The 12352-nt window shown below is 32.9% G+C and overlaps 2 protein-coding genes across 3 annotated transcripts in view; one reads left to right on the plus strand and one right to left on the minus strand.

The window, feature by feature from the left end:
* The window catches only part of LOC106082699 (protein gone early), a 154734-nt gene that overhangs the window by 112892 nt on the left and 29490 nt on the right, over nt 1–12352 (plus strand). The gene's annotated exons all lie outside the window — the stretch shown is intronic.
* On the minus strand, nt 3492–5539 carry LOC106082702 (uncharacterized). Its single transcript, XM_013245373.2, has 2 exons — nt 4514–5539; nt 3492–3774 (listed from the first exon to the last, which is right to left on the minus strand). The coding sequence occupies exons 1-2, from the start codon at nt 5034–5036 to the stop codon at nt 3575–3577; spliced, it is 723 nt and encodes a 240-aa protein (XP_013100827.2). The 5' UTR covers nt 5037–5539; the 3' UTR covers nt 3492–3574.

Raw genomic sequence — 12352 nt, forward strand, 5'->3', positions numbered from 1 at the left:
ATATAGTCGGCTTCGCCCGACCTTTGCCTTTCCTTACTGATTATTCTTAAAATCCTACGAATAAGGAAAAATTTTAAATTTTGGGCAAACTTTTTTTTAAGTGTTATATGTCCGCATATGCCAAATTTTAGATGCCCAACACCACGGATATATTTTTATCCAAATTTTGTCGAGAGATGTTTTAATCGAAATCGAAACGCTTCAACCAGTACTGTGGTATCTGTGACCAGATTTGTCTGAAAACCGGTCTTTTCTTCAAAACTCATTTAGTTAATCTCTCCTTTTTGTGTAACATTCGATTGGTCATTCAACTTGACTAGGATACACGAATGTACGAGTTGATTCACACAACCCAGCGGTAGAATGGCAAAACAAATATAGATAAATCGTTGATGGATTTTATCCCTATAGACACAATTTCGATTTTTATGTTTGTCATTGAGCCTTGTCATTGAGCTTGAATCGGACAGCACTCGTTGATATGTGCGAAGTTTGCGTTTCTAAATCTGAACCGATTTTTAAAAATATCACCAGTAGCGTCAAGAGACACAAAAGAATCCATCGTGCAAAAATTTCTTCATAGGATAGCAAAATTATGAAATACGGAACATTTTGAGGTAAGTTTGAAAAAAATCCAAGGGGGATAATCCTTTACCGAAATTAAAAAAAAAAAATTTTATGAAAAATTATTGATATTATTGTTTTCAATTTCGGAGAATATACTCTTTGGGCGTTTTTTAATCTATTCCTTTGTTTTAAAGTTATAGCGGTTCGAAAATTGTTTTGTTAGAAAGTTTGAATCCTGAGAGTATGGCAGCCCTGCATTACGGACCTAAAATCACTCTCTTTCTTTTAGTTTTTAGCTGTACTAAAACATATTTAAAGGACGAAAAATTGACACTTTTTATTTTAAGTGACTTTTTCCAGAGAATGCCTCATGGAAGGAAGTTACTATATTTAAATCTTATCTGATAGCTTCCAATTCCAAATTAACATAGACTGGCATAAGGACACGGCTAAAATCACTGAGAAAGTGTTCTGGCATGGCTAGATTGGCTGAAAATTTGATTAAAACCATGTTTACACTTGAAACAAATCTAGATTTTTGACAAGATTTCGGAAATATCGTGTTATCCAACGTGGTTTCTCAAACATTTTCTTTATGAGAAAATGAAATTCCAAAGAAACATTGCGTTTGTACTGAATATCGGTTATTATCGTTATTTTTTACATCACTTTTTCTCAACATCTGACAATTTCTTATGGAAATTATAAATTTTTTACTCAAATTTATTAAAATCGCTTCACCAATTCACTTGCTGTCTATAATAAAGGGTGATTTTTTTGAGGTTAGGATTTTCATGCATTAGTATTTGACAGATCAAGTGGGATTTCAGACATGGTGTCAAAGAGAAAGATGCTCAGTATGCTTTGACATTTTATCATGAATAGACTTACTAACGAGCAACGCTTGCAAATCATTGAATTTTATTACCAAAATCAGTGTTCGGTTCAAAATGTGTTCAAATTTTGACAAATTTTGTTCAGCGATGAGGCTCATTTCTGGTTGAATGGCTACGTAAATAAGCAAAATTGCCGCATTTGGAGTGAAGAGCAACCAGAAGCCGTTCAAGAACTGCCCATGCATCCCGAAAAATGCACTGTTTGGTGTGGTTTGTACGTTGGTGGAATCATTGGACCGTATTTTTTCAAAGATGCTGTTGGACGCAACGTTACGGTGAATGAACACATTTCGAACCGAACACTGATTTTGGTAATAAAATTCAATGATTTGCAAGCGTTGCTCGTTAGTAAGTCTATTCATGATGAAATGTCAAAGCATACTGAGCATCTTTCTCTTTGACACCATGTCTGAAATCCCACGTGATCTGTCAAATACTAATGCATGAAAATCCTAACCTCAAAAAAATCACCCTTTATATGTTGAACACATGTTTACAAATACAAATCACTTGAATCGTTTGGTAAACGGGCTTTGGAGATTATCTCAAGTCAAGTGGATTTGGGGCTTAGTGCAAACGTGGTTTTAGAGATTAATTTTTCTTTCTCCCACCTTATCTGCAAATACCTGGAACATTAGGGGTTTTCAGATCATTACTTTCAATTTTGGTCATTTGTATCAATTGGTTTGCCTTTTGGACCACTGTGCATTGGGTTATACTAGCTTTTTCTAATCTGTACCATATTGTATTGAACTGACATCTTCCATTTCCAAATTAACATAACTTAAAATATCTGGCAGATGGACACAGCTAGATCTATTTAGAAAATGATTCCGGCATAACTAGACCGATTCAGAATGTGATTTAGAGTCGGTCCTCATTATTTTTTCTTTCTCCCCCCTCTTCTGCAAATACCTGGAACATTTTGCGGTTCAGTTTAATAGTTTAAAAGTTGTTAATTTGTGTCACTTACTTTGCCTTTTGGACCACTGTGGGTTACACTAGCTTTTTCAGATCAGTGCCATGGGGTCTTATATGTTTACCTTTTAGTATGGCCGTTCCGCTTATTTGTTCTCATATATCTATGGTAGCGGTAGTGTTTGGCTGGCTTTCATTTTTAATATCCATAAATTATCATTTCCCCCAAAATTATGCTATGATTTTAAATCGAAAAATTCGAAAAAATTCACAAGAATAAATATTTCACTCCAATTATTTTTTAATCCATTCCAAAAACAAGTGTAAAGATTTAACTTCTATTAGATCATATAAACAAAAGACTTAGGAAACGAACTTCTTTATTCAATTCTACTCACCATGAAGCTGCTGACTCTTTTATAGCTATTTTGTATTTTTGGAAGTGGTTTTTTATTTGAAGGGTCGTTTTTATATGTATGTGTGTTTATTTTCTATTGAAGGTCTCCCATCGAAGTGTGGCCACAGATAGTCATCTATTTGTTAATACCAGTAGTTTATGATCTGCATTTTGTTTATTTTTAATGGGTAATTTAAAGTATTTTATAGCCTCAACTTAAAAAATTTGTTATATTTTTAATTATTTCTCATAACTCAGATAGATTCTAATTCAATTCTGTTACGGCATTGATGGGAATTGTTAATTCGTAGTTTATTTAGTTTGTTTTGCGATATCAGAAGGTAATGAAATTCAGTAGTGTTAAGGTAAATTCGGTGTTTAACTTAGTCATTTTTGTGGAGCAAAGGCTGAAATAAAAACAAATTTTATATTCTAGACTAGACTACTCAAATAAAAATTTTATAGTGAACGATTTTTAGAGCATAGCTTAGAACTTTCAATCTTGTTTTGTTTGTTTCTTTTCCTTTTCTTGGGGAGAATGTAAACTTAAGAGGGACAATAAAGTTCCTAACTCCAATTCTAGAGCATTTGCTTCTGAATGACCAGATCCAAGATCAAAGGGTAGTGGTTTTTTAAGAAAGTATATTTTTCGATTAATTTAATATTTATGTATTTCTAAAAATAATCTCAACAATAAAAAAACTTAACAAAAAACAATAATAACAACAATATTAACAACAATATTTAAAGCTAAAATGGATAGTTGTGCTTCATTAAAGGATGCTTGAAAATTTTCCTATTTTTTTACAATTGGTAAATACTGGGTGATTGGAGATTTTACTCCTAAGCCAGATCTTGGACTGGGATTTTCCTTTTGGCGGCTACCGCGGTAGACATCATCGTTTGTTGTACTGTCCAAAGCACCGACAACAGAAGTGATGGGAGCAACACCTTCATCGGAATATTCATTGGTGCCACCCAATTTGTCGTACTCATCTGAAAAAAGAGAAAATATTTTATTAAAAATATTTATTTTGACTTACTTGATGGTTTCGGCTGCAGGTCAATTATAACAAAGTGTTTTGGTGTTTTTATTTATTTTATTTCCGATATTTCGGTTGACTTTGTCCAACCGTTTTCTAAGGCTGTTGTTTTTCAACAAAATGCAAAACAATAGAAAGTTACCTTAAATCCCGTTTACACTACGCTTTAAATCCGGATTTAATGGCTCGATCATCTGTTTTCCCTTTATAAAATCAGCTGTTGAGAGCCTTAAATCCGGATTTAATGATCAGTGTTAACCGCGTTTTATTCTTAAAATTTAATGTAGATATGAAATAGGTTTATTTCACAGTTGTATAAAGGTAATCTGTCAAATAAACCTATTTCAAATCTACATTAAGTTTTGCGAATACTCGTGTTAGTATTTTGTATTTCGTTAAAAAACCGAAATGTGGGAAATAAATTGAGTAAAAAAAAACACTTTGTTATAACTGACATGCAGCCAAAATTATCAAATAATTCAAAATATATACAAAAAGGTGAATACTCCAAAATCTGAAACATTTATTGAACAAAACTTTTTCTACGATTACCATAGAGGAGAGCGAATCATGTCTTTAGTATTTCATCCCTCAAATCCCTCTTGTGTTTAATCGAAGTGCACTCACTGATATGAGGAACATTTCTCCTGTCCCTTAAAGTAATGTTCATATAATCTGCCGTCCATACTTACTTTGAATTTCCCTTTGAGCAGCTTCTGCCTCCTCATTTGTCTTATATTTGATGAAGAATACCTCTGGTTTACTAGGTTCTGTGGGTGATGGTGTAACAATATCACTGGCATCCAATTCACTATCCTTTCTGCTAAGGACATAAATGATGGTCTTCTCCTCCTGGGGAGCATATTCCGCCGAGTATTTGACGTTGGCATTATCAGAGCCGGGAGCTTTAATGAAAACCACTCGATAATTCCTTTGAGGACGGCCCAAGACCAAATGTTTTTGTCTTGGCTGATTCTCACTGTCGTCAGGAGCTGAAATCAAATAGAATTGCTTTCGTACTAAAGGTGCTGTAGCACCAGCTCCGGGAGGTAAATATTTTCCTTCACTGCCCTGAAAGTCAATGTCTGTGTCGAGTTCAGCATTTTGTGAGGCTTGATAAAGGGCTGCTTGCTGTTGCTGCAACCCATAACCGAATTGGGGAGCAGCTGAGCCCATAGCCATAAGGCTTGTTGTTATTAGGACCAACAATTTCATTATTTTAATTGTTTCTTATATTGTCTTTGATTACTATTTATAGAACTTTTTGAATTTTCTTCACTTTTTTTTTAATTTTCGTTTAACACTTTGTTTTCGTTAGTCTCTTCTGCACGTCTTTATCCATGAACTGTTTTATTTGCACTGTGTCTTCCGTTCGTTTTTGCATAAGTATTTATTTTAAATGCGAAAAAATTTAATTTAAATATGCCATTTATGCAAATGTAGAGCGTTGTCATTTGGAGAATTGCCATCGTCGGTTTCTTTTCTTAAATATAACAGAGTTTCCAATTGCCTATTAGATTTTAGCTAATTTTTTAGCTTGTTCGCCTGACAGTTTTGAGTAATTTTTGTGGTTTTTGTGTTGTTCATTCGAATTTGAGAAAATTGAGTCGTTTCGATTGAGTTTCATTTGCTTTGTCACATGGCTGGAAATTGACTCAATTAAAACCGATTTTGATTGTTTTCGTTTTTCGAGTCGCTGAATATTTAGAGTTTATCGATTTAGTTAATGTTTATGTTAAAGATATGCAAAGAATTTAATTTATTTTAAACACCTGCCTTGTATTAAACAAATAGCCAAATTAAAGTAGGATGTTTCAGATGATTAATATCTTTTGGAAATGAATTTTTAATAGAAATAGATAAAATACGAAATTCAGAGCCGGATTTATAGAATGGCGACTTCTATTTTAAATTTTCAATAAAAGTTATTTTAAAGATTCGTTTTGAATTCTATGCGGCGCCGAAAAACATTTTTAAATTTAGATCGAATTGAATTGAAGAACTTTTGAACAGCCAAAAAAAAATTTGAAAGTTTAATGAGCTTATACAAAACTTAGATCTAAGATACAAAGATAACTACAATAATTAAAGTCAGCTGACCGGAATTTTGATACCTAGCATTTATTTTATACCAGCTGAGCTCGGCCCGCTCCGCTATTTCTAAGTTGGAGAGAAGTACTCTTAATTTAAAAATTTCTGCTTAACTTCAGTTGAAAATGTATTCCAATTTTCCTGTGTATTTTTCTAATTTCAAATATCTCTTAATTCAACCCAACATTGCAATGGTCAGTAAAAAGTCCTGTTTGGGGGTGGGGTGGACCCCCAGATATTTGGTCTCAAAAGTGGTAGTCAGTTTCGTGTTCTACTCCCAAACACCTTTCATTTAAGATCCATATTGCCATGGTCTGTAAATATGTCCGTTTTAAAGGTATTTTTTGGGGGTGGGGTGACCCACGAAACACTTAGTCCCTCAAATGAATATCAAATTCGTTTTCTACTCTCAAATACCTTTCATTTGATACTCATATTGTAGTGATTGGTCTATATATCCGATTTTCGTGTTTTGGGGATAGGCATCCCTCTTAGGCACCCCACCCCAGATTTTGATACAAAATTTTTTTAAGTAACTGTAGGGTAGGTTAGTTTAGGTTGAAAAGAGGGTGCAGATATTAATCCCCCACATGCCACTATAGATGTACACCTAAGCTTGTAATCGGCTTGTTGTGCGCTCTAAAAACTAAAAAGTGACCTCTTAAAAGAAAATTTTAAGTTAGGAATTCCATGCTACTTACAAAATCCTTAATTGTTTTCAATACCACTCCCCTAAATTGCTTCATATCTGGTATAGTGTCTCCACCTAAGGGCCGGTATCTGTTAGACGCGAAAGCCGGGCAATGACAAAGGAAATGCTCCAACGTCTCATCATATTCCCCGCATGCCTTACACATGCTATCACTTGCCGCACCGATTTTACATAAGTGAGCTCGTAGTCCTATGTGTCCCATTATGATACCAATAGCTATACTGATCTCTGTCTTGCTTCCTTTCAGTAATAGCCTCGTCTTCTCACTATCTGGATCCCCCATAGGATTTTCGCCGTCCTACAGACCGTTCCGCTGTTTCACAATGTTGCATGCACATTCGTCGTCCACCCCCTTAAATCGGACTGCGTCGATCCAAAAGGCTTCGGGTTAACCAAGTTTATTGACGGCAATCCTCCGGCCTTCACCGCCAATTCTGCCCTTTCATTTCCCCTTACTCCGTTAAGGCTCGGCACCCAAACGATGCGGATTTTGCCATCCTCAGAGAAGTAACTATAAGTGTGTGTAAGTAACTGTAAGTGTGCAAAAAAAATTTCGCTTAAATCGCCCGACCCATCGCCGAGATCTGGTGTTTATGAAAATTAGGGTAAGGGGAAGGCTCCGCTCCTCTTCAGATATCAAAAAAGGAAGTGCTACTTTTGCCACGGGTAAATAATGCACCATCTGTGAAAATTTCAAGAAAATAGGTTCAGTCGTTTATGAGTCTATACGGAACACACAAACAAACAAACCAACAAACACAAATTCATTTTTATATATAAAACTAGCTGAACCCGGGCCGCTCTGCTCCTATGTTTATTATTCTTACTCTAAAATTTTGACAACATTTTAATTAATCAGATTTTTCTACAAAATGTTTTTCTATAAACATTTTTGTATTAATATCTATTTTTAGATATGGCAAAGATAGGCATTTAAACTACCTAAAACACCTATTATTAATACCCATCTTCGGATGGGAAAATAAAAAATAATACCGCAACTAAATCCCTATATTTTATTTTTCTTTATTCAAAGGACCAATTTCGATCATTCTGCCATCTCTCTGTTCGTGTTGGCATCACCATTCATTTGATCCAATTGAAAACAGCCAATAGATGGCGCTAAATTAAAGGTTAGTGCTGCTCGCTTGGAGTGGCTTAACCCTTTGAACATGTTTTTTCCCATAGAATGATCAAAATTTTTATCATTTTGGCGACACTTTACTTTTTTTTTAATAAATTTAAATTGCCACATTAAACGCTTCTCTGTGGCAAATAACTAATTTGCCGGCCTATATATTTATTACATTGGCGATAGTTCTTAGTAATTAAGCAGTGTAAAACTTTTGAACGAAGAAGTATTGCCCACCAACACATCGTTTGCAATTCTCTAGGAAAAGAAAGCCCCTTATCGATGAGCAAGAATAACAGTCACCTTGACGTTAAGGTTTGCATCTCCTCCTATCACTCTGAACGAATCGTCGTAATTTCGAGGAAATTTCGGCCTAGGCTCCTTAAAAGTGATACCCCGATATGACTTCTTGAGACCATAGCCTCAATCAATATCCCGTTTAATTGTAACAAAAATTATTTAAAATACAAACTGTGTTAAAAGTGGTTATTTTCAGCAGAATCCATGGTGGTGGGTACCCAAGAATCAATCTGGTCGTATGTAGCATGCTTTGCTGATGTTTTATTTTCTTTCATCTTAAATTGTTATTCTATGCATAAAATTCCAAAATTATTTTGTGTTTTATTTTATATTATTCCATTTTATTTTTTATTATGTTATTTTATTTTATTTTATTTTATTTTATTTTATTTTATTTTATTTTATTTTATTTTATTTTATTTTATTTTATTTTATTTTATTTTATTTTATTTTATTTTATTTTATTTTATTTTATTTTATTTTATTTTATTTTATTTTATTTTATTTTATTTTATTTTATTTTATTTTATTTTATTTTATTTTATTTTATTTTATTTTATTTTATTTTATTTTATTTTATTTTATTTTATTTTATTTTATTTTATTTTATTTTATTTTATTTTATTTTATTTTATTTTATTTTATTTTATTTTATTTTATTTTATTGGTTTACGTTTATATAATGAGATGATATAATTATTCGCATGAACTAGTTTAATGTAAAACCTTTCCGTTTTGTTGACAGACTTTGTTTTATTCTTCTACGAGACCACCTACTGATGTCAACAAACTACATTGAGATGTATTCGTTCGTTTCGTTTTTTTTTTTTTTTTGCATACCAATAGGCTTAATAAAACATTCAAGAAAGCAAAAAAAAGACAAATTAATTTAACATTGAACTTGAATTTAAAAAACCATATGACAAACGGACCCTTAAGTTTGAAATAAAATAACATAACTCAGAAAACCCCTCACATTTAAAAACAAATCAACAAACATATCAACGGTTTCAGAGCTGAATAATCAAAAATATCTACTTATATGCTAATTTATCCAAAATGGTGTTGAAAGGGAGAGATAGATTTACAATTCTCTGAAAATTAGGCCTAAGATTCAAGTCCCAGTAGAAACATTGACATTTAACAATATTTCAGCCCTATTAAACCTCTCCATTTTCTATTGGCAAAACAACGTTTTATATTCATTGAGCTTAAACTGGAAAAGAGCAGCACTCATTCAAAGAAATTTGTAATATTATCTTAAAAGTGTCAAAAAGTTTTTATGCATATTAATGATTTCTTTCGCCTGCCTCTTTTTGTTTTCATTACATAATAACTATAACCGGAACTGTGGTGTTTAAAGTTCGGTATTAACAGCCATTTAAGCAGTGCCATAAAATTCTTAACTATTTTCCTTTCAACACCTTCTGATTAATGTCAACTCATAAATGCTGTATTGATTCTCCATATAATATAGACATATGACGACAAAAATATGCCTAAAATTTAAAATTAGCCATTAAACAGCTTGAAAAAAAATTTTCAAAACAAAAAGAAGAGGTATTTTAATATCTCTGGGAAACCATGTTGAGAAGAATGGCCGAAACAACATTGGCAATAAAAATAAAAAATTATAACAACAAACCACGAACGGATTTAATCAATGATTTGGTGTTGTCTTTAAACATAGTCTTCTAATCAAGATCACCCAGCGAGTCTAGGCTTGTTGTCGAAAGCTTTATGACAATTTATAACTGTCAAAATTAACAAATTATAACGATTCTTTTAACTTCACAAACAAACATAAATATTTTTTTTAAATTTTTTAAATGTGCCTTATAGTTATAGCACTAATCGAAATTTATCGCTCAACGTAAAATTTTTGACAGAACACAATTTTATATATTTTTCGAATTTAAAAACTTGGCTCACTATGCGAGTCAATCTGCCACAAAACTTGTTTTGGTGACAAAACTTAACACACAAAATGATATTCAGAGATATTATCTCTCTGTCTATTGAGATAAGATTTGAGGGAAATTAACCAAAATGTTAATGCTACGCATAGGTTCATGCAAGCGTGCTTAAATGGTTCTCTAATTGATAATAAAAAAATTGGCGCCATTTTATGGACTATTTTCTTAGACACTTTGTGTTTACATATTTTGTAAGCCACTCCAATACGAGTAGGCTGTTAGTCTACACCAGATTTCGTTAGTTATATACCATTTTTTTTATGTGTAATATAAATTATGGAAAAATATCTGATATTGATTTACATTTGTTACCATGCCGTTGGACAAGTTTAGTGTGTTTTTCTTTTTTCGGCTGTAACAATAAAACAGCCTTTTACTGGTCGACCAAATGCAACCTTGTTGCTATTTTAGGTTAATTATTTAAATATTTCAATTTATTGATATGTGATTACATTGTAGCTACAATGAATGGTATGATTTATTGTAAACAACAACAAAAGTACAATTAGGTGTGATATGGAATTCTTAGTGTTTGTTTCTTAAGGCTTTTGGTACTGAGAGTTATCTTCAGGTTGAATAAAATTGAAATAAAATGGAAACAGTGCCTTAAAGGACAGATTTATTATGACTTTTTGCACAAAAGGCGACTGCTTTCTTCGATTTCGATGTAATTAAAGGTGAGTGAAATAAAACGATTTTTATGCTCCGTTATAACCCTAATACAGGACTTTTAAGCGAATAATAGGCGTAATTTTCAATCGACTTTGAGATCTTCGATTTAAAAATTGTAATAAATCAAAAATTGCTTTGGATCAATCATTTACCCTAATTTACCCTAACCGTTCTATTTTATTTTTATACCCACCAGTGTGGGATAGGGGGTATATTAATTGAGTCATTCTGTTTGCAACACATCGAAATATCAATTTCCGACCCTACAAAGTATATATATTTCGGATCGTCGCAAATTCTAAGACGATTTAACAATGTCCGTGTGTCTGTCCGTCCCTCTGTTGTAATCACTCTACAGGCTTAAAAAATTGAGATATTGAACTGAAATTTGGCACAGATGCGTCTATTTGGTGCACGCTGGTTAAGTTTTTGAACGAGCCAAATCGGACCATATTTGGATATAGCTGCTATATAGACCGATTTTCCGATAAAGGGTCTAATGCCCATAAAAACTTAATTTTTCATCTGAATTTGAAGCAGTAAGTATTGTAGTTTTAGGCCTCCCTAAATCTGACCCATATATGGTTTAGAAATAGCTGCCATATAGACCGATCTCCCGATAAAGGTTCTAAAGCCCTTAAAAGCTTAATATTTTAACCGATTTCGCTGAAATTTAAAACCGTGGGTAGTTTTAGACCTACCAACATCTGACCCAAATATGGTTTAGATCGGACTATATTTAGATATAGCTGCCATATAGACCGATCTCCCGATAAAGGGTCTGAAGCCCATAAAGCTTTAATTATTGCCCAATTTCGTTGAAATTTGAAACAGTTGGTTATTTTAAGTAAGTATGGTTCAGATCGGACTATATCAAGATATAGCTGTCATATAGACCGATCTCCCGATAAAGGGTCTGAAGCTTACAAAAGCTTTATTTTTTTAACCGATATCACTGAAATTTAAAGCAGTGAGTAGTTTTAGGCCTCCTAACATAGGACCCAAATACGGTTCAGATCGGAATATATTTAGATATAGCTGCCCTATAGACCGATCTCCCGAAAAAGGGTCTAAAGCCCATAAAAGCCCTATTTATTACCCGATTTCGCTGAAATTTCAAACAGTGGGTAGTTTTAAGTCTCCCGACATCCGCCCCAAATTTGGTTTGTATAAAGAAATAAAATAGATAATGAAATAAAAAAATGTTTATGCTCCGTTACTTTGAGATCTCCGATTTTCAAACATTGATAACACAGCTACGTTTTGACAAATCAAAATTCGCTCTGGATCAAACACTTACCCTGAATTACCCTACCTGTTCCTTTTTATTTTTTTTCCTTTTTTATACATTGCAGTCCGAACTATGTTGGATTTTAATTTTTTAAAAAATATTTTGCGGCCTACCATTAAGGCAAGTGTATTTTATTGAAATAAAAGAGAACATAAAATGCATTAAGACACTGCAAATAATGAAAATAGCATATAGCATAACAGGCAAATTATTTGTACTAGTTTTATGCAGAATATGTTCCCCTATGGCCAGGCACATGATTTACCCAACTCACGCAAGAACTCTCAGCGAAGAAATTGTTTGACTTTGGGCAACATTTGTATACCCTTCACCGTTGGCATGGGGGTATACTAACAT

Source organism: Stomoxys calcitrans, chromosome 4 (assembly GCF_963082655.1).
Source record: "Stomoxys calcitrans chromosome 4, idStoCalc2.1, whole genome shotgun sequence".
NCBI classification, from domain to species: domain Eukaryota; kingdom Metazoa; phylum Arthropoda; class Insecta; order Diptera; family Muscidae; genus Stomoxys; species Stomoxys calcitrans.